The sequence below is a fragment of the Anolis carolinensis genome, chromosome 1 (assembly GCF_035594765.1).
Source record: "Anolis carolinensis isolate JA03-04 chromosome 1, rAnoCar3.1.pri, whole genome shotgun sequence".
NCBI lineage: Eukaryota > Metazoa > Chordata > Lepidosauria > Squamata > Dactyloidae > Anolis > Anolis carolinensis.
Window position 1 is genome coordinate 351,030,719 of NC_085841.1, and position 23,401 is coordinate 351,054,119.

General features: G+C 39.0%; 1 protein-coding gene across 2 annotated transcripts; it reads left to right on the forward strand.

The window, feature by feature from the left end:
* The first annotated feature begins 239 nt into the window (after positions 1-239).
* zfyve21 (zinc finger FYVE-type containing 21) lies at positions 240-22,881 on the forward strand. Of its 2 annotated transcripts, XM_003214311.4 has the most exons (8): positions 240-428; positions 9,211-9,261; positions 11,259-11,427; positions 13,688-13,763; positions 15,313-15,404; positions 16,882-16,935; positions 21,372-21,514; positions 22,112-22,881. In XM_003214311.4, the coding sequence occupies exons 1-8, from the start codon at positions 306-308 to the stop codon at positions 22,145-22,147; spliced, it is 744 nt and encodes a 247-aa protein (XP_003214359.1). In that variant the 5' UTR covers positions 240-305; the 3' UTR covers positions 22,148-22,881. The 2 variants fall into 2 exon arrangements, with proteins under 2 accessions (XP_003214359.1, XP_008104022.1); XM_008105815.3 differs by lacking the exon at positions 16,882-16,935 and having other exon boundaries at positions 242-428.
* The last annotated feature ends 520 nt before the right edge of the window (positions 22,882-23,401 follow it).

Sequence of the window (23,401 nt, forward strand, 5' to 3'; positions counted from 1 at the left end):
CAGTTCATCCTTTTTACGCTTTTCGGTTTTTCATTGGCTTATCAGACACGTCTATCAATTTCTCAAGGCGCTGATTGGATCACTGTAAATGAGAGGAGAAGGGGTTTATCCCCGCCCCAAATGAGGCGAAAAAACAAGCAGCCCATCCCAATGTGGAACGCTTTTCGGTTTCTCATTGGCTTAGAAGCACGTCTATCAATACCGCAAAGCGCTGATTGGAACACTGGGGTGGGCCGCTGGCTTCCTATTGGTTGGAGGGCGAGTCGCCGTGTGGCGGCTGCGGCGGCGGCGGCTCTGAGGTAAAAATGTCGACCCCCGACGGCAAGAAGTTGGTGCGTTCTCCGAGCGGGCTCCGGATGGTCCCCGAAAGCCGGGCTGCGCGGAGCCCATTCGGGCTGGAGGAGCCGCCCTGGGTTCCCGATAAGGAGGTAATAGTGGCGGAGGGTTGGAGCCCCTCACTCGGCTTCTTCTCCCATGTAGGCCTGGAAGTTCTTTTGGACTTCAACTCCTACTTACTTGGGGTTTCCCTTGTAACCCAAGGATGGTCCTCCAGGTGTAGTGTCTTGGCGGTGGATGCGTAGGCTGTACAGACCTATTCTTGGCCCGCATGTGCTTCCGCAGTGAAGGCATCGGTTTCCAAACAGAAGGCGGTCGCGGTCGGGGTTGGCTTGTTGCGCCTTCCTCTTGGCACGTTTTTCTCTTGAGCCCTCCATTCGTGCCTCTTCGAATTCCACTGCACTGTTGGTAACAGCTGACCTCCAGTTAGAGCGCTCAAGGGCCAGGGCTTCCCAGTTCTCAGTGTCTATGCCACGGTTCTTAAGGTTTGTTTTAAGCTCATCTTTAAATCTCTTTTCCTGTCCACCAACATTACTTTTCCCGTTCTTGAGTTGGGAATAGAGTAACTGCTTTGGGAGACAGTGATCGGGCATTCGGACAACATGGCCAGTCCAGTAGAGTTGATGCCGTAGGAGCATCACGTCAATGCTGGTGATCTTTGCTTATTCCAACATGCTGACATTTGTCCACCTCTCTTCCCAAGAGATTTGCAGGAATTTTCGGAGGCAACGCTGATGGAATCGTTCCAGGAGTTGAGTGTGATGTCTATAGACAGTTCACGTTTCGCAGGCGTAGAACAGGGTTGGGAGGACAATAGCTTTATAAACAAGCACCTTGGTATCCCTACGGATACCCTACGCTTCATTTGGAGAAATGCTGCACTTGCAGAGCTCAGGCAGTGTTGTATTTCAGTCTTTTGTGGAAAGATGGCTGCCAAGGTAGTGGAAATGGTCAACATTTTCTAATGTTACACCATTAAGCTGTATTTCTGACATTGCAGAGGGATTGGCTGACGACTGCTGGAAGAGCACTTTGGTTTTCTCAGTGTTCAATGAGCGGCCAAGCTTCTTGTATGCTTCTGCGAAGGTGTTTAGAGTGGCTTGTAGATCTTCTCAATGCGCACAGACTACGTTATCATCGGCATATTGGAGTTCTATAACAGATGTTGTTGTGACCTTGGTTTTGGCTTTCAGTCTGCTGAGGTTAAATAGCTTGCCATCTGTCTGACAGATGATTTCCACTCTGGTGGGAAGCTTCCCATCAACAAGATGAAGTATCATAGTGATGAAGATGGAAAATAAAGTTGGGGCAATAACACATCCCTGTTTGACACCTGATTCCACCTTAAATGGGTCACTTTGGGAGCCATTGCTGTCCAAGACTGTTGTCATTGTGGAGGAGCCGCAGGATGTTCACAAATTTGTCAGGGCACCCAATTTCTTTGAAGGTGGTCAAGAAAGTACTGCGATTCACTTTATCGATTGCTTTTGCAAAGTCAATAAATGCCATGTAAAGAGGTTGATTTTGTTCCCTGCCTTTTTCTTGCCACTGTTGTGCAGTGAAGATCATGTCCACTGTTTCTCTGGGATTCTGGGAGGGTGTCTTTTGAGACAGATAGAAGACGGTTTGCAAGGATTCTTGCGAGGATTTTCCCAGCAGAGGTTAGAAGAGAGGAGCCTCAGCTATCCGCAACAACAGCCAGGAATTCTGGGAGTTGAAGTTCAAAAGGGTGGGAGAGCCAAACTTTGGCTTATTCGGGAATTTGAAATATAAGGCATACTTTAAATGACATTTTATACAATATCTGTAATGGCTTGGCATATATGTACATAATGGGATCTCTTGGAAGAAGAGATCCAAGAGATCCCTTCTACCAAGACATTAATTGAGGCTTTATATCAGGCATGGGCAAACTTCGGCTCTCCAGGTGTTTTGGAATTCAACCCCCACAATTCCTAACAGCCGATAGACTGTTAGGAATTGTGGAGTTGAAGTCCAAAACACCTGGAGGGCCCATGCTTGCCCAGGCCTGCTTTATACTCTGAATGTAATTTATGCAATATTTTAATTCTTTTGCATGTATGTTTCATTAATTATCTATTTATATCCCACTTTATTTCTCCGTACGAGACTTCTGAGAGTTGTTCTGAGTGTTGTTTTTTTAATACTGGTAGGCAGATTTTGTTCTTTTTCATGGTTTCCTCCTTTCTGTTGAAATTGTCCACATACTTGTGGATTTTAATGGCTTCTCTGTGTAGCCTGACATGGTTGTTAAAGTGGTCCAGCATTTCTGTGTTCTCAAATAATATGCTGTGTCCATGTTGGTTCCTCAAGTACTCTGCTATGGCTGACTTCTCTGGTTGAGTTAGTCTGCAGTATCGTTCATGTTCCTTGATTCGTGTTTGGGCAATGCTGCGTTTGGTGGTCCCCATGTAGACTTGTCCATAACTGCACAGTATAGGTGAGAGGATCGCTCTTGTTCTTTGCTGAACGTAGCGTTGGTTGGATTTTGTTAGTGGGTCTGTAGTTATTTTGTAGGTTGTGTTTCTTCATCAGCTTCCCTATGCGGTCAGTGGTTCCCTTAATTTATGGTGGGAACACTTTTCCACTGGGTAGATCTTTGTCTTTAGTCGCGTGGTTTGTTCTTGGCCTTGCAGCGCTTCTGATGTCTGTCGTGGAGTATCCATTGGCCTGTAGAGCCCAGTTTAGGTGGTTCAGTTCACCTTGGAGGAGGTGGGGTTTGCAGACAAGAGTTCTTTCTCCCACCCTGGACTTTCCACAGATATATAAATCTCTTTTACCTAGTTTTCAACAGACCTCACATAGATGCAGGCAAAACATCAGGAGAGAATGCTTCTGGAACATGGCCATATAGCCCAGAAAACTCATAGCAATCCAGTGATTCTGGTTATGAAAGCCTGCTACAACACACACATATATATAGTAACCTTCAGAGCTTATGGTCAAAACGTGTAGAACCAGCCCCAATTCTGAAGATGATTCACACACACCCTTCTTTGTTCTGTGGCCTCATCTGTGTAAATACTTTCTTCCTTTTCCTGGTGTGACTGCACTTTCATATAAAGGTTGTTTTACGAAGTTCTCTTTATCAGATCAGAGCATTGCCTTAAAATGTGGGTAGTAAATTTAATACAGTACCAACAGTGGTGCTTTTCAGAATAACCGTAAGATCCATACCCCAAGGACCTTTTATGGAAATCAAAGGTTATAGTCATAGGAAAAAGAATGCAGCAAGAGAAGAAAGATGCATTCATTGGTAGTTACATTCACATATGCTTTATTTCAGAAAGGGTTAAGGACTAATGGTTAAGCCAGCTTTTCTCAAACTTTAAACCCCAAGCAAGAACCCCCTGAAATAATGTTCAGGTCATTAAGGTTAATATTTCTATGGCTTTAAAGAAGTGTTTATGTGTGAGGGTTACAATTGTGATGTCTCATGGAACCCCTAGTGACCTCTTGCAAAACCTTGGGTTAAGTTAAAGTCTCTAAAGATGTAGGTTTTGAGAGATATAATAATGTTTTTAAACGAAAGAGCAGGGAACATTGGAAGGTGCTTGGGCTAAAGCTGATAGCAAGGAAGACTGAATGGAACTGTTGTGTCTGTTTTCATTGTATTTAAAAAAAATTCTTATCAGGGCATTCAATGTTTATCAGTTGCTTTGGGTCCCCCACTAGGAGGAAGACAGCATATGCATTTAATAAATAAGATAAGTCAGAAAATGGGGAGGAGTGGACAAATTGTGGCCCTGGAGCCACATGAGGCTGTTTCGCATCCCTTGATGTATCCAGGGTTTGCCCAGAAAAGGGAGGTTTGTCTCTTGAAAAAAAAAGTCCCAGGGCAAAAGCTAACCTCTTAAAGAGATTGCAGTGCCTTTCTAAACTATTTATGTTCTTCAAAACCAGAAATGGACGCCCTCCCCCTTCAAGCAGTTTCATTTAGAAGGGAGCTCTCCATATGGCACCTGGAAAGTCTTAGAGGCAGAAGATTGGCAACAATAAATGCTGTAGTTATCTAAACTGGAAAGCGAATTATTAGCAGTGAGAAATCAAAGACATTGTGAGAAGAAATATCAGAGAATGGACAGTTGGCTTAATCAGGATGGGCCATGACAGAGAGCATAATAAAGAAATATGGGCACATTTGTTGAAATTTCAGCACTTGAGATAAGAATTGTTTTGAAAATAGGCTGCAGGGATTCTCAAACTCTTTGGCCTTGTCAGTAGCATTTATGGCTATTCACATGTATATTGCTGTTGTTGTGTGCCATCAAATTGTTTCGAATTTATAGTGACCCTCTTCCAGGATTTCCTTGGCAAAATTTGTTGAGAAGAAGTTTGTCCTGTAGCCTTCCTCTGAGGCTGACAAAGCATGGCTTGCCCAAGGTCCTCCAATGGGATTCGTGGCCAAGTGAGAATTCAAACCTGATCTCCAGAGTCTTAGTCCAATGTTCAAACTACTACGTTATGACTCCCCCCCCCCCCCCATATATATATACACATACATATACCTATTTAATGTTTGCCAGTATGGACCTACGTTTACTAAGCACAGAATGTATAGCTCAATTTTATATCGGTCTACTTAGATTTAAGCCTTAATGTATCAGCTTTCAGGTGTATAAAGCAATTTTAGAATGTCCATTTAGAATACGTTGAAAGGTGCACTGTACAAATACAAGCCACCAACTTGTTATTGATGGCCAATCAAAGATAAGAATCCAGTTTCCTTACTTAGCCCTGAAAAAAGACACTTCCTCTCCCCCCATTTAAGTCTAATGTGGATTGTTGTCCTAATGTTGCTAATAGCACTGGCAAGTTTCTTGAAAATGGTGCATGTAGTATTGAGTGCCCTACTAAATATCCCGAATGTTAATTGCAAAAGATAATCCTACCATAAAGAAGTGAATGCATCTTCTATCCATAAAAGGCAGATTCTGAATTAAAACCATTCTGTTTAGCTGAGAAGAAATGTGTTTTTATTACTTCTGTCATGCAGTTACATTTGCATTGTGCAAAAGATCTTTGTTAAACAACTAAAATTGTTGATGAAATGTGTTTGACACTGCCCCCAACTAGCAGTCAGTGTTCTCTGTTGTTTATCTGTTGAGCATTGTGCTGGAAAGAGATTTGGCTTATGTCAAAACCAGATGAGTGTGAAGATTCCATTCATCTGATATTCTGTGAAAGGTTTGTGTGAAATTTTCATCACAGTTTGATTGGGAGTTATCTTTTTAAAAACAGTATCAGAGAATAAAAAGAACTAGGAAAAATCTTTTTTCAAATACATCCTTCTTTATGACATTATTTGTATAAAAAAACTATATGCCATTGATGCCCCCCTCCAATTGTTGGTTATTGTAGTTCATTTACTGTTTGAGTCAACCATAAGCAGCTTTCATTTTTGTCTTGTAAACAGTGTTACAGATTTCTGGAATTCAGTATTGTGAAATATATGATGGCGCCTCATTTAGGGTTGGCTTGATTATTTATTTATTTCCAACATTTATATCCCACCCTTCTCACCCGAAGGGACTCAGGGCGGCGTACAAAATTGGCAACAATTCGATGCCTACACATAATTAAAACAGCAATGAAAATCCAATAAAACAATTTAAACAATATAAAGATATAAAACATATGATTAAAATCCATTCCTCCAAAATCCTCGTGCTGTAGCTGTAAATCAGTCCGGGTCGTCGTTATCATTTAATCTTCGAAAGCCTGGGCACATAGCCATGTTTTCAGGGCTTTTCTAAAACTCAAAAGGGTTGGGGCTTGCTGTATTTCTCTGGGGAGGGTGTTCCACAGCCGGGGAGCCACCACCGAGAAGGCCCTGTCCCCTGTCCCCACCAGCCGCGCCTGTGAGGCAGGCGGGACCGAGAGCAGGGCCTCGCCAGATGACCTTAGGGATCTTCCTGGCTCATAGGAGGAGATACGTTCGGACAAGTAGATTGGGCCAGAACCGTTTAGGGCTTTATAGGTCAAAACCAGCACTTTGAATTGGGCTCGGTAGCATATCGGCATTGATATCCGATCTGCAAAGTTGCTTTAAATCAACCTTCACATAACTGGCAATGACAGTCGTTTTTGGGTAGAATTGAGTTTCCCAATTGTCTGATTCCTTTCAACACATTCTTCATCTCTTAACCTTTTCAGCAATCTAGTGAATTTTTGCCCTGGTTCATTCAGTGCTTCCCAAAAGCCACCCTAGCATTTTGTAGTTCTTTTATAATGAGGCTTTTTTTACCAGCTGTTTCCCTTTTTCAAAATCCCACTGAATTTTGAAACCTTATTTGAAGCTCCATTTCAATACGTTTTGGTAAAATATGAATACAAATTGAGATATTTGGGGGGCACATAAAGGCCTACTTTATATGAAAATTTCCACCACTTGTTTAGCTTCCACTATTGGTTAGTGTTTCCCTTTTTTTATATGTACCAACAATAGCAATAGAATTCAGTTCACCAGTTTTTCTGACATAGTAGAATGCTATATATCTTAACTCAGATGTAAGTAGCATTGGTTGCTTTGGTGTTTAATACCAGATTTGTATGTGACACTTATAGCTTTAAGGTAGTTGTGCTGAGAATTTAAAGGAGATAAATACTAGAGGAATTTCTTGTTCTGAATGTATTGCAGTTAATGTATGGCGAATAGTAAGAGTGTGGCTGATAAACAATTTGGATTCAGTTTATCTTATCAAGCCCTGTCTCCAGAGCATTTTAACTGAGTTTAGAAAGACACAGGAATCCTCTCTTGTTTCATAATCTAAGTACTATGAAACCTTCTGTCTGATAAGTCTGGGACAAAGAGTGCTTGTTTAACTGTGTTTAAAGAATGCCAGTTCTAACATCAAAATGTACTGTTGCAGAAAAGGTCAAAGGGATGACAGGCCAGTGACAATATATGGTTTAAAATTATATTTATATCTGTTGTAGCTCTGTTAGTTAAACCAGAATCTTGAAGCAGTTCCAAAGTTGCTAACTATCCTATTTCCCTAATTAAAGGAATTGTAGTTCTCAATAGTTCTGAAAAATGACATGAATCCTTCCTTCTTCAAAACATTGTTTAAAATGTGAGACTAATGAATAGCAGACAAAGCTGTTAACTTAATGTTCCAAGAAAAGATAAGCTGGAAATTTATTTGGCTGTGTGCCACTGTGTGTAGGTTGAAGTCAACTTTTTCATTATGAAAATAGTATAATACAAGCATTTCTGGCACTATATTGACATTTTTTCTTTTACTCAGTCTTCTTCATTTCTGTAACTGTTGTTAATTGTCCTCTAGGAACCCTGGTGAAGTGGAGTTAAGGGGAAATTCTTTGTATTAATTTTACTGAGTTCTTTTTGCTATGCTTTATATCCTTAATTCTAACATCCCTCTAAGCCAGTGGTTCTCAACCTGGGGTCCCAGATGGTTTTGGCCAACAACGCCCAGAAATCCCAGCCAGTTTACCAGCTGTTAGGATTTCTGGGAGTTGAAGGCCAAAAACATCTGGGGACCCCAGGTTGAGAACCACTGCTCTAAGCATATCTAATCATGTCATGAATCACTGTACAGTATAATCCTTCATGTATTTTTATAGGTTAAAAACATATTTCCATAAAGAAGCAATTAGGTAGAGTATTGAGTATTTTTTGCTGACAAATTGTAAATCCTAAACTTTATTGAAATCCTGCCCAGTAAGGCTGATTTTGATTTGTATTGCAAGAGAGCATTTATTTAACTGGAAAATATTTGTGCTTCATTTAGAACTCTGGATTATATATAAAGCCATGTTCTTCTATGACTTCCTTAGAAGTTTTCATAAAATTGTAAGGGTAGAAGGGCTGTCCATCCTAACTCTCTGTCAAACAGGTGTCCACGACCAAAGCAACCCCTGATTGAGCATCCAGCCTCTGTTTAAAAACCTTCAGAGGAGAGTCCACTACACTCCCAGACAACATAGTCCACTGATTAATGATGATTAAGTTCTTCTTAATGTTTAGATGGAATCTCTTTTCCTGTTGTTTGAATACAGCCCTCTGTGTTGTAGTCCCTGGAGATGTAGAAAACCCCATCTTCAAGATAGTGAGCTTTCACATAAAACATGGCTATCATCTAATCTCTCAATTTATCTTTTCCAGTTAAACATTCCTTGCTCCCTAGGCTGTTTCCCATAGGACATGGTTTCTAGACCTTATACCATTTTGGTCATCCTCCTCTCTTTACATGTTCCATGTTCCATCTTGTCAATATTCTCAAAGAATTGTCCAGAATTGGACATCTAGATGAAGTTTGACCAAAGCAGAATAGAGTAGTACTGTTACTTACCCCAATTTAGCTACTATACACCTATTGCGGAAGCCTAGAATCACATTTGCCTTTTTCAGTTGCCCTTTTTTTTATGTCAGGAGTGACCTGAGAAACTGAAAGTCACTTCTGGTGTAAGAGAATTGGCCGTCTGCAAGGATATTGCCCAGGGGAAGCCCGGATGTTTTACCATCCTGTTTGAGGCTTCTCTCACGTTCCCGTATGGGGAGCTGGAGCTGACAGATGGGAGCTGCATTATAGTTTGACTCTTGTTCATCTTGTGGCCTATTAAGATTCCTAGATGCCTCTTATATATACTGTTGTCAAGCAAAGTGTCATTCATCCAATATTTGTGTCTTTTAATTTTTCTAAGTTTCACTGTCCATAACTTTCTACAGAGAAGAATGTCTCTGTAAAAGAAAAAAATAATAGATTGAAAAGAATCACATATAAAAATATACAAAGAAATATAGGTGAATATTAATAGATATATAAGAATAGAGAAATAGTGTGACACAGACTGTCAAATGTTTACATCTCTTACACTACTGTCTTCCAGTGTCCCAGATGCATGCAGTGCAGTACAAAATTTGACTTCATAACCAGAAAGGTAAGTGGTTGAATGTTACATATACACTGACCTATTGATCTTTGTTCTGAAAAAAAAAACAAAATATCTTTGGTTGAGTCACGCTGAGTACTCCTCTAACAGTTAATGGTGCAAGTTCCTCTTAGCACTGAATATATATCCACTTTGTTGTAAAAATAGTTTCACTGGAAACTATTTTAAACATTCTGGAAGCAATCAGTGGGTCTTTTCTTTATCCACGTGTGAACAGTTGCTTACACTCATAGCCATAGACAGCACTTTATTACACAAATGAGTATCATTAAAAAGTTGACATCTCTGCTGTTTGTTTATCTCAGAATGGGCAACTTTAGCACATTCTTGGACTTGGTCGTGGTTATGTGCCTTCAAGTTGTTTCCGACTTATGGTAATCTTAAGGTGAACCTATTACAAGGGTGGGGTTATTTTTTGGCAAGATTTATTCAGAGGTACCTTTGCCTTCTTCTGAGGTTGAGAAAGTGTAAATTGCACAAGGTTTCTGTGGCTGAGCAGGGATTTGAATCATGGTCCCCAGCGTTGTAGCTCAGCATTCAAGCAATGCACCACCCTAATACTACATGGTATTATATTGACTCCAATTGATGGTGTTTTCTCAGCGGGATTTGTTCAGAGAGTGTTAATCACTGCATTACCTCTAAGACTGAGATTGTGTGACATAGTCATGGTCACACCATGTGTTTCTATGTCTAAATGGGGATTCAGACCCTGGTTTCCTTGAGACCTGACCCAACACATAGACCACTACACCTTGTTGGCTTTTGGAAGCTTATCTTTCTGGGCAGACAAACTTGCAAGATAGAATTGTGGCTTTGAGATCTCTATGGGAATGATTATGCCCTTATCTGTAGAGGTCATCAGCTTCAAATAGGAAACACTGTTCAACGCATACAGATTGTGACATTAGCCAGAGAATATCTGCTGTTCCTCATGAGCTTGCAAGATCAGTATCCTGTAATTTATGCGTCAGATAATTGGTCTACAGATTTACTTGTGCCAAATAATATTGTGGTTTTTTTGGTTTTGAAGGCATGCCCCTCACTTGAAAATGTTTAGTTTAAAAGCTCCAACTTGGATTCCTGTTTCTGGCAGAGGCTGTTTGTAGTTCTGTGTTGCTATGAGTCTGTGAAACACAAATAGGCCTCTTTAGGGCTGAAAGGAGGGTGATTTACTGTTTCGTTCTCTGTTGAATGCAATGAAATAAAAAGAAAAAAACTGTTCAGAGATTTTCTGGTGGGCAATGAAGATTCTCAAATGTATTAAGTAGAGGTGTGTGGAATTGCTAATCTACACATCTGTTTAAAACCCAATCAACATTTGGATGTCATAAAATACTAGACTTCAGTATTTTTAAAGTCCATCATGTTTATCAGGACAAGAGAAAGAGAGTCAGACACTTTTCCTCTTAAGAAAGCTGTCCTTATTAGACTTTCATTGGCAGTAGAGGACAGGGAATCATGCATTGCATTATAGTTTGAAAAGAGTGCTTCCTAAGCCATTTGAGAGTATTGCCTAGAGTTCTTTTTATCTCAGGTTTTCAGGCAGTCAGGCAGGCACTTAACTAGCTATTTCCACATGTACAACCATATTACATTGGCCCCCAAAACCTGGATCAATTTATCCACGGGTCAATGTGAGTACTGTACCTTAATTTTTAATATAGCCTGTCCCAAGAGAACCCAAAAGAAGCACTCTACATTCTCCACCGCAATGCTGCTTCTGAACTTTGTTGAATACTTAGTAGAAAAATGGCAATAGTAGACAGGGGCAACTGACCTCCTGGAATGTCATTGGTCCTTTCCCCTCTCTGGGATATGACCCTCAACTTACCACAGGTCACACTAAAATCCACAATTCTGGCCCCGAAACAGGCCAACTTCTACATGAAGTCAACTGATACACAAGTTGATACAATAACTCTTTATGTGTGTTAGTACAAAGTTCCAGCTCTGATAAATGATTTCCCTACTTTGTCTACCAGCACCACTGCAGAAGATGTGGAAAGTGCTTTTGTGACAAATGCTGCAGCAAGAAAGTGCCTCTGCCCCGTATGTGCTTTGTTGATCCTGTGCGTCAGTGCGCTGAATGTGCGCTGGTTTCTCAAAAAGAAGCTGAATTTTATGACAAACAGCTCAAAGTACTGATGAATGGTAAGTACTCACAGCATGGTGCAGAATTTTCACTGTACATAGGTAATTTGACTTCAGAGATCTACTAGGAGCCCCAGTGGCGCAGCAGATTAAACCGCTGAGCTGCTGAACTTGCTCACTGAAAGGTTGGCGGTTCAAATCTGGGGAGCGGGGTGAGCTCCCACTGTAACCCCAGCTTCTGCCAACCTAGCAGTTCGAATACATGCAAATATGAGTAGATCAATAGGTACCACACCGGCAGGAAGGTAACAGCGCTCCATGCAGTCATGCTGGCCACATGACCTTGGAGGGGTTTATGGTCAACGTCGGCTCTTCAGCTTAGAAATGGAGATGAATACAACCCCCAGAGTTGGACATGACTAGATTTAATGACGGGGAAAACCTTTACCCTAGGTATCTACTGAGGGGTGATACCAGGCCCCTCTAAATAGTCCATGGATGCGCAAGTCTGATGATATATAATGGCATGGTAAAATGTTGTCCCTTAAATAAAATGGCAGAATTGATGTTTTGTGAATTGGGGGAGGAGGGGGTATTTTCATGCTGTGGTTATTTGAATCCATGGATATAGAATCTGTGGATATGGATGGCTTACTGTGTGTACTTCTAATGAAAATTACATGGAACTAGTTAGTTTTTGTAGTGGGAAACTGCCACGAATCTGCCCAACTCTATCCATTAAGGAACCTAAAGATAAATATCATATACTAATAGAATTAAAGAACTGAAATATTTCAAGATCACTATATTTTCCTGGGGAGTGTTTTTTTTTATATATATATTTGTTGTTGGTCCATGTGTTCAAATATATTTCCAATTTTAGTCTTTAATTTGTGCACTTAGTAATTATGGTTCTTTATTCTGTACTTGAAGTTTAAGGGATGATTCTTTTCTTACAGGGCCCCTTTTCATTACTGTTCTTTTGCAGAGAACTCTTACTTAAACATATCCGATAGAGTTTAAAAGCATTATCAAATTGTGAAAATAATAGCTATATACAAGATTCTCCACCCCCCAAATGTGGACTAAAAAACAAGAACTTTCAACATAAACTGAATGGTACAGATTGGGTATTTATTTTTGGAAATTGTTCTAGAAGGCATTCTTTTCAGTGTACAAATGAAAACCATTTTCTTAAATTAGATAGAAGCCTGGTTAGTTAAAATAGTTGACTAAATTCATGCCAGCATGGTTCCTTGACTTGGATGGTAATCATATTTAGGAAGATTAGTTCCGAGTAAGAAGAATGTAAGCTGGATTTCCGTGGAGAAGCTAACTGAGGTTGTGGTGTATAGAGTCCTAAATGAAGTGGTACACTTTAGTACCTAAATGTAGTCGTGAAATAGAAATAGATACTATATCTATCCCATCCCTAAATTGTCTTTGCTTTGAGAGTTGTGCATAATGTTTTCTTGGAATCATTGTTTCTTTGCACACAGTGGTTTTGTCTGAAAACATTGATTCACAACTGACATATATAGCTTGAGCTATTTCTGCCTTTCAGTTAATATTTTTATTACATGTTTCTTCTGGATGAGTTCACTTTCACCTTGAAATGAGCTTTCTGAAATTCATTGAGTGGGGCTGCATTTCTTTTTGTCTCCCATGTTAGGGAGAAATTGGACATCCAAATGCATGGCTATTACGTGGGCAGCTAGTGAAGTAGGCTGAAGAAATTTAAAGACAAAAAAAGAAATGTAGACATGTTTGGGTTTTTGTGCTGCCTTTGTGCCGCTTCATGGAATAATAGTGTGGCAAGGGATCCCCAGGGCCAACCCTCTGCAACTGTAGAAACCCATAGCTAAAGTATCCCTGTTAAGTTGCCAATCAATCATTGTTTCTACTGTTTTATAAAGTAGCCTATTCTGCTGTTAAACTGATCTAACTATCAAAATATTCTTCATATTGTTTACTCTGTTTTAATTGCTAATTCTACCTTTGGACTTAATTAAATCTTTATCATGCTGTTCAGATAACGCTACAGAAAAGTTATTTTTCTGCTTATTCTTTAGCTTATTCTTTTTAGAAATGAGTCTGAAGAACTAGCATAGGTTCAACTTCCTTTTCTATTAAGTGAGCCAAACATGGCATCCTTAAGTAACTTTATCTTGACATTTTTCCCCACCCTGTATTTTAATTGAAATAAGGTAATAAACTATTTAATTATAAATTCAGAAACAGCTTTTTCAAGGTTGGCTTAGTTACACCTTCCAGCCATTTTAATACCTTTTTTATTTGATCCTCTTTTCTGGATATAAAGGTGCTACATTCTATGTAACTCCAGGAACAACAGAAAAGGCAGAGACGATGGTCTGTCGACTTTCGAACAATCAGAGGTGAGAATTCATGATATGGTGATGGCTGGAAGTTGTCTGTCTGTTGAAATCTCATTCTATAAAACATTACTGCAGCAGCAGCATGTAAGGTTTGTTTAGTCAGTTTTTCTTTTACTGTTTGAAGAACTGCTTTAACTGGTCTAGTCTTCTAGTAGTTCTGGCTACCTGTTAAAGCTGTAGGCCTGTGTGATCAATGAAAATACACGATTTTCAATACTCATTACAAAATTAGGGAGTGGGGGGAAAGTGTTTCTGAAATTGGACGGGGTCTGTATCATAATTATGAGTTAACTACTTTTTTGTTACTTTTCGTGAAGTAATTGCACCAATGGGGAAACTTCAGAGGCTGCTTTCTCCCTCATTGTTAGAGTAATGAAACTTGCTATGATTATAGAACGCATTTACCACTGTTGTCACATCAAGTTTCAGAATGTTTCAGTCATCCATGTGGAATTTTCAGAGTTTTTAAAAACAACATAAAGAAACTGCAAGAACTATCTCCTTGAACATTCTATACAATGACAAAAGATAACAGGGGATCATTCCCTCCAAGCTTCAGAAATATTCATACATCTACAGATTTTTGGGGGTTTTAAAGAGTTTTAACAATTTTTTTTAAAGAAAAGAAAAAGCCACAACAGCTATCTCATTGAATGTCTTTAACCAATAGAACTTCAAATTAGGGATTTCTCCGAAGCCAAGAACAGATTTACTTACTAGTATTAATGTATCAGTCAGTTCTGTTTGCCAATTTAACTCTGGCTGCTGCTAGGAGGGACAAATCTCTCCCCTATCTTAATTGGGGCTTTCTGATGCTGAGCAGAATTCTGGGAAATGTAGTTTAGGGCAGGGCCTTTTGAATTCTCTGCCATAGGGCTCCTTGCCTTTCCAAACTACATTTCCCAGGATTCTGTGATATCTCAGTTTTTTCCCAGCTCACTCAGCTTGTCCTGCCCTGCTGCTTTCCTCCCCTCATGGCAAGAGGCAAGCTATCTCTTCTTAATTTAAAGAGGAATGGCAGTCTTTTTGGTTTTGCTTCACTTGCGCTGAAAATGAAACTGACTTCCGAGCATTACAGAATTCAAATGAAAAAGTATTGAGTTTTGATTCTGAAGTTTTTGTGTGAAGTTTATGTTTCTTAATATCTGTTCGTATGTATGAAATGTATGAATTAGATAAGACTAACGATTTAAAAACAAGGATTTGCACAATAGATTGACTTTATCTTGAGCAGGTAATTAGTGTTTTGTGACAAAAGACCAAATTTTCCTCCTCACCCATGTACTGCCTAAACGGCATAATAATGATTAAAATACAAATTTTAAAAGATTTTTTGGAGAAAATTATATTCATGTTAAAAAACCTTATAAGTTCTCCACGTTAACAACAAGTAGGCCCAAGTTTCATTAGATTTCGAGCACAGTTTGTCTTTATAAAAAAACCCAAATCTATATTAGTAAAACATGGACTTTTTTTAGAATGGATCTTAATATTGCTAGACATACAAACTGTCATATATGGAATAAGTCGTTTCTTCTTTTGTTTGTAGATACCTATTTCTGGATGGAGAGAGCCATTACGAAATTGAAATTGCACAGATTTCAACTGTTCAGATACTTACAGAGGGATTTACTCCTGGAGGTAAATCTTCCAGTTAATCAGTTGTGCTGTATGTACCAGCTGATACTGTTTTAGCGTATTAGAGAAGGGTCGTTTCTTTTGTTAATACCTTGATTCATAAATCCTGACCTAGTGCTTTCTTTAGATTGCATCTACATAGCAAAATCTCTATTGAGAGATTTTTTAGTTAAGTGGACACTTATATAGTAACTCAAATGGAAAATAAAAATCTGCAGCCAAAGGCTGGAATCTTGTTGCAGCATTATATTGGTGTAACTTATAATTTTGCTGATAGTTGTACTCCATACATATTTGAATAAGGTAGTATCCTATATGGCTTTATGCAGATGTTTCTCCTTTTGTTTGCAGCACGGAAGCCTGATATAAAACCTTTATAACATAATAGTTTGGTGCTTTAATTAAAGTTGGCAGGCCATAGTGCTCTCTGTAACAGTAGACAAGACATCACATCTGTAGTAGATGTTACAAGTAGAATTTCCCTGTTGGGATTACGCTGTATGCTCTTCCCATGATTGCCTATTTCCTTCATGATTTAACTCTTCACCATATTCTTCTCAGGTAAACAAACAACTGCCCTCTTTGCCCCACTCCCTTTAGGGATTCTTTCTCTTGACCAGACTCATTAGAATTCCTTATTTCCTCTCCCTTAAGCCTTAGCCTTCTTGAAGCACAGTGAAGTCTCTGTAGTACCCTTTGCTTTCATTTCTATTTGACTTCCTCAAACTTCTAACTTTGTCTCTCTTCATGTCCCCCTTCCTTTGTTAGCTCATGCATGCCCTCCCCTCTTGCTCTTCTCTGCCCCCACCTCTTTCTTCTTACTCAGTTGAATGAGGGAATACATTCTTGTACTTTCCATAATTCTCCTTACCATCCCTCATCTGCATTGTTTTCAGAGCAAGACTTCCATGACAGTATTGGCATGATAATTCATTTTTTTCGATATTCTCAGTGCTGAATTGACCATGGCCAGTGGGTTATAAATAAACATATAGACAACTGTTGTAGTATGCACCAAGATCAGGGGCCTGAAGTCACAATTTGGATGCCTAGGGAAGCTTTTAGTAGCCAGTATTAATTGGAGGACTGATAATGACATGGTTAATGAAAGCTTTTTAGTATTAATAAAATAATAACACATTCATCTAAAACTTGTAACACTCCACAAAGTAATTCTGTTTTATTCAGTCTTGAACTAATCTTGTAGTGAATTCTAAACAGATATTGAGTGAGAACATTTTTGAAAGAGTATCACAAATGTACTGTACTAATATTTGGAATCAAAGCGCCTTTCTTTCTGATGTTGACTGCATTCATTCATATATCTGACCTGTAGCTTGCTGTATGTTTCTTACTCATTTGTTACTGAATTCTATAATACTTGAGTGGCTGTATTATGTATATTAAAAATAGAACACTTTCTTATTCATTTCTTTTGATTGATCTTTCTCTTCACTGCTTGCCTATCGCCTTGATGTAGAAAAAGACATTAATACTTACACCAGCCTCTTGGAAAATGAACACATTATGGAAGGTCAGCAATGCAGCTTGGTTTTCTTAAGCATGTTTTTCTTTCTGTGGCTTCTGCTCGGTGCATGTATCTGCAGGCTGTAGTAACAATTTGATATGTGGGGATGGTAATTTTTTTGCTTAAGAAACTGTCTTTATCTGTGGTATCACCAGGAAAAGATGCATCCTCTTCCATAGTCAGCTTTGAACCTGGTATAAAAAGGACTGTGATCCAGCTGCCACCCCAAAAGTTGCCTCAAACCAACTTCTCTACTCCCTACTTGATAGTTTCTTACCACAGGTCATAGCTGGAAGAGAAAAATTGAGACTTAAGCTTGCTGGAGCAAGCCATAATGATGAACAGTGTCCCTGTACCTCCTTTAAAATGGCCACAAAAGCACTATACAGGCAGTCTCCAAGTTACGAAAAAGAATTGTATGTAAATTTTTAAAGTGTAAAGCCAAATATATATACAAACTTTGGATAGAATAAAGAAGAGTTAACACCCTTGAGGTGTTTGTTTTGCTGTCTGTGTCCCTGTTCAGAAGATTTCATCGCACTTTCTGACCCTGTGATAATGGGATTTTGAAAAAATTGCCTTATTGTGGAAACAAGGATTGGTGAGAAAGCTTCAGTGGAGACACTTTTCCCCATGATAACTCTTCAAGGAGGGGATTTCCCTTCCGAGGGGTGGATGTCTCTCACTTCCTGTTGCAAACTGGATGTTTGTAACTCTGGGACTGCCTGTATTTGTGTAACTTTGTGCCTTTCCCAAGGTTCCTCCAAAGTTGTATGTGTGCTTAGTTGTTCCTGTCCACTGCAGAAATTCTTTTTCTGATAGGTTTGTAATGTAGGTTAGCATTTATCTGCTTAACAGAGAAGAGGTTCTTCCATTGAGTCATTTTAGGTATGATGGAATAGCATAGAGAGAGCAGCTGGCGAGGAGAATGCTGTTGAATGTTTGTTTCACCCGGCGGGCAGGCCTTTTCTCTGGATAAATGCCTTACCTCTTAAGGAGTTAAACTGCTGTTATACCTGTTATTCTGAAGGTATTTAACTCCCGCTGAGGGGTTGGGTGGGAGAAGATAGAAAGCGATGAAATGAAGCCACCTTCACTATAAAGATGCCTATATTTGCATCTATCCAATAAATGGATAAAAGACTCATTCTTGAAGCCCCCTTTATGGGTAACTGCTATTATCAGGTCATTTCTAACACAGTGCACCAATACAGATATTTCTTTTACCAATAGGATGTAGGAAGTGGGTGGCTATGCACTGAATTTATATAAAACATGATCACTTTTATAAACAATGTTTGATCATAAAAGCAGAGCTTCTTATGACATTCAGTTGTTACCTTCTTTCCAAATGTAAGCACCATAAACTAAAAAAGACTGAGAATCTAAGCAACCCATTTTAGCTTTTCTGTGTTTTGTGGTCGGTCAAACCATGTATATTTGTGGAGATTTTTAAATCCATCTAGATATGTGCTCTTCTAGCTTTTCTCTAACCAATTTTAAGGGTCTTCCCGTCCTGAGTCGCCTGATGGGTGAGAAGGGCGGGGTAGAAATGATGTAATAATAAACATTCTGAACTGGACAAAGTTTTAGATTTTCAGCTATCACAAATGGTATATTTTTCTATCATGGAAAAGTTCTTTAACTCCCACCATTGCTAACCAAACACAAGTGGCACTATCATCTGTTCCTTTCTACTTTACTTTTGCCCTTTTCAGTTAGTATTCGTTTTGTAATTTGCTCCCATAATTTGGTTATTCTCATTGGATCAAACTATGCATTTTGCAATAGTTTGAAACAAATCGCAGCCTTAGAATGGTGTATGTAGGTTTCCAGACCTACGAGGGTTAAATGAAAAGTAATGCCTCTACCTTCGTTACTTGGGTTTGGATGGGAATATTTTAATAAATCAAATGCAGAAATAATCCTTAGAATGTGCTCTTTAACTACCACAATTCACTTTTCCACATAATCACCAGACAATTGGATACATTTCTGCCAACGATGAACAAGTTTTCTGAAGCCGTCACGGAAGAAGTCGACACTGTTTCCGCAACCAGCATCTCACAGTACCCATCGTGCACAGATCTTCCGATAGCCAAGCAAAATAATAATGTGACCCACAAGTTCTTGTGAAATGCCAATTATGCTTGAAATTTCTCTCTGAGTGATACAACAACCATCCTGAATCAATCTGTCAACCTTTTGCTTGTGAAACTCGGTGGTTGCTGTCACAGGACGTCCAAATCTTTGTTTGTCACCCAAGTCAGATGTTCTCACCTCAACATCTTTAAACTTACTCATCCAACAACACATAGTACTCACATCAACACAATCACCATAACCGGCTTGCATTCTCTGATGAATCTCCTTTGGGTTGGCACCTTCTGCTGTCAAGAATTCAATGACTGCACGTTGCTTAAGTCGCATTGACCTTAATTCTGCGTAGGGTTCCATACTTTGCACTTTAACAACACAACCATTCAATGCTAAGGCTTCCCATCAAATGGAACTGTAGAGGAAAGTCTACTGAACAAGCCAGTACCTGCCGCATACCAGTACTGCCATCTGTTGAGTTACGAAGGTGGAGGCATTATTTTTCATTCAACCTTCATATTTAAGTTTCTGTGGGAAATATTCCTGATGATTCTGTTTACATTAAGAATCACATATGTTTAATTTGATATACCTTTGGTTCAAAACTATTATTTTTTCTACCTTTGGGGAGAAGGTGATAATAAATGTATTTAATCAACTTACAAATTATTTTTTAAGGAAGGGTAATTGTATACTACAACTGAGAACCTTTAAGCTCTGAGTAAATGAGCTCCTGAGAGGCCAAAGAATGTCTCCCGCAATTCAAAAGCAGACAGACAGGCTGATGTTTGGAAGCCCACTTCTTGTTTCCCAATCTCCAATTTAAAAGTAGGATTAAATAATTGCTGCTTTTCATGGCTTCAAGGAATCAATGCAGTTCCAGATGAAGAACATTAAAGAAAATTAATTCCTGTCATGAATTTTGCATGCCAAATAGGGATGGAGTTTCTGGGATTTAATTTCTCTAAGAGTCTGCTAAAATACAAAGCCACACCTTTTAAAACCAGAATTCCTGGTGGAACATTTGGTAGTCCATGTTCTATTTCAGTCTGCATTCCTTCTGCTGTTCTGGCAGACCCTTGCTTCTAGTATTTCATGAGTGGCCTTTCCTATTGTTCATCTGTGATACAGAACATTGAATGGAAAGTTCTGCTACTAAATATACAAATTATGACATATAAGAATTCTAGACTAAGATTATAGTTGCACAGTGCAGTTTACTACAAAATTCTAGACTCCTAGAGCATACATCCTTAAAACAAATGTTATTGTGTAATGTCTCCACTCTATACTGTTCACAAAATGTTGTCTGTGCTTTGGAAATTCAGGAGAACGCATTGATAGTTTGATCTCGATATTTGCTTAGTTGTGTTAGGCTTTACCCATCTCTTTTGAACTTGCCAACTCAATTACTTTTGTTGTTGTTGAACATTGTTAGATACACATGACACTGATTGATGAAAGCTAGGAAGCAATTTATGTACAAGGTTTTGCGGACGAATGGTTCAAGGATTTTATACTGTACTAGCTGTGCCCGGCCACACGTTGCTGTGGTGTTGTCTGGTGGTGTTGGTGAGAAATTGTTGAGGTAGTGGTGGTACTGAATGTCTGTTGTATGGTTGTCTTTATGTTTATGCATTTGGTTGTTTGTGTACTGTGAAAGTGGTGAGGGTAGAGGGGGTCTATGTCCCTGTGTAGTATTTTATAGTATTTATACGTTGTCCATGTGTTGTGAATGCTTGGATTGTGTCCTGCTGCATAGTAGAAAGGGTTGGGCTGGATGGCCCTTAGGGGTCTCTCCAAACTCTTGTGCCTGTCCCCTGGGCTGAGTTGGTTGCTAGGAGACCAAGTGGGCGGAACTTAGCCTTGTAACTGGCAGCAACTGGATAAAAACAATTATTCCTCTCCCTCTAATTAGGACTTTATTTTCCTTTTCTTTTTGTTGTATCAACCTAGAGGCGTGAATGATGGGTTGTGTTGTCAAATTTCGAGGTTGGGGGGCCTGTAGTTTTGTTGTTTTGTCCGCTGTCCTGATGCCATCACTCTTTTATATATATAGATAGATGGTTTTAAATGTATTTATTGTATTTTGTTAAATTATTCAATTGTTTTAATTGCTTATATTTTATCTTCTTGTATTGTATATTGGCATTGAATTTTTGCCAGATTGTGAGCCGCCCTGAGTCCCTTCGGGTGAGAAGGGCAGGATAGAAATAAGGGAAATAAATAAATAAATAAATTTAGAGGCTGTGTAGATAATATACACCATAACACTCTTGCATTCATCGATTTCCACTAGAATATAAAAATAATTTCCTCCTTCTCGTGTTACTTTTCTCCACCAGGAGGCAATACTCGTGCTACAGGTATGCTGCTTCAGTACAAGAAACCGGGATCAGAGGAACTCAAACAGATTAAATTTACAGCTGGTGAAGATTTCAATTCCAACAAGAAGCTGTCTGCTACCTGGCTTGCAGCAATGCATAAGGTAACAACCAGGAGAAATGTTAAAATGTAGTATTACATCCTCCTCTTACTTGAAGGGGAACGATCAGCATGTCTTTCTAAGAAGATCCCTTGTTGAATCAGACCCAGCAATGGCTTTACACAGTAGCCAACTGCAAAACCCTCTCCAAGCAGGACATGTAGATAATAACACCATTTCCCAGCAGTAGCCTTTCAAAGATAACTGTGATAGCATATCATTACAGAATATTGGCTTTTGATAGCTTTATCATCCCTACCCAAAGTACCAAGTGAGTTTTCTTCTTATCCTCTATTCCAAACCATTGTACTCACAGCAACAGAAAGAACAGCATCATTAACTTACCTTCTGGAAAGAAGAGGGGCATCAATATCTGTGTACTCCTTCTTTCGGTAAAAGTAAATACGGGGGCAAGATAAGCTCAAAGAGAGAAACAAACCCCTCTCTTACAGGCAAAATGATCCTAGAATTCATTTTCAGAAGAGCGAAAAGATTTGGATTATTCTTTCTTGCCAGCTGCTTAAGACAAAAAACTCAAGTTATGAGAACTTCCTTAAGGATTGCTCCTTAATTCTAATTATTCTTTCTCTTTCATTGCAGGCTGCAAAACTGCTTTATGAATCTAGGGACCAATAACAGCTTCTCTGACTTGAGGTGGAAAGATCAGCTCTCAGAATAAGCATACTTATTCCTTGCCAGTTGAAACATGGTAACAAGTTCTTGGTCATAGGGATCCACTTTCCCTCCCAAACTTCCTTCCTCTCCTAAATGTGGTCTATCATGTGGGCACTGGCCAATTACAATGTGAATATTTGACCTATAAAGTATTCACTTATTTAGTGTGCAATATGTATACAGTTTATTAATGCTTTAAATAGAGCCTTGCATCTATGACTTTATTTTGTTAAATCTTGTCTGCACTTAATATGTAAAATGGAGTGTGACCTGCACTACGGCTAAATGTATAGCACAACTTTTGTAGTACGGATTATGTATACTGTGTTTAAAGGGGGGAGAGACTTTGATGCTCCAGAGAATAGCTTTTTCAGGCGTGTAGATCTCAGGTTCCTTTGCTCCTCATATCCAAAATAATCTAAATCTGATCTTAGCCAAAAGGCCAAGAAGTGGAGATCTTTGTGAAATCTGCCTTAGGTATCATTTTATAGAAGCCACTCTTTCTCTGATGGTGAGGAGTTTGTATCAATGAAACTAAACACTTTTTGTAAAGTATTATTTACCAAATACCACAAACTGTTATGTGTAAAGTTGATCTTTTTGAATGAAGCTTCCAGAAAGACAGATTTTTGAAGTTTTTATATTCATGCTTTGTGGTAATTCTAGCTTTGGCTAATAAAAACTTATTAAACTTACTACAGAAGCCTGTTTGTAATAGTAGAAATGGAAGTTAGTTGGAGTAATGCTGCACCCAATTTTGTCTAAAAGAGAGCTAAAAGAGGAAACAGTCATAAGCAAGTGCAAGAAATTTCCCTAGGGTTGAAAGCTATAGGGCAAAATTAGACTGCTGCGGAGAAAGCCAAAAGTCAGAGTTACACTCAGGCTGTAGCTGAGAAAAACGAGTGGGTGTCGAATTACAGTTGTTTAAAAATGTGGACCCAATGTGAAAGCAGTACATTTCATGTTGGCAACATGTTACAATTATACAAAAACTTAGTTTAGTGAGTTATCACGTTTTACTAATTCTTTGAGCCAGACACAAATCTTAAAAATAACTATTTTGTGAGTTTGTCATCTTGTGAATGATTGAGGCTTAGAACTGTTTCTGAGCTGGGAGAGGTACTTGAAACTCTATGCCCCACCTTTTCAAATGATAAGTTTCATTCATGGATGGTTTGTGGTTGCAGAAATAACAGTGATTTCAAATTGAGTCCA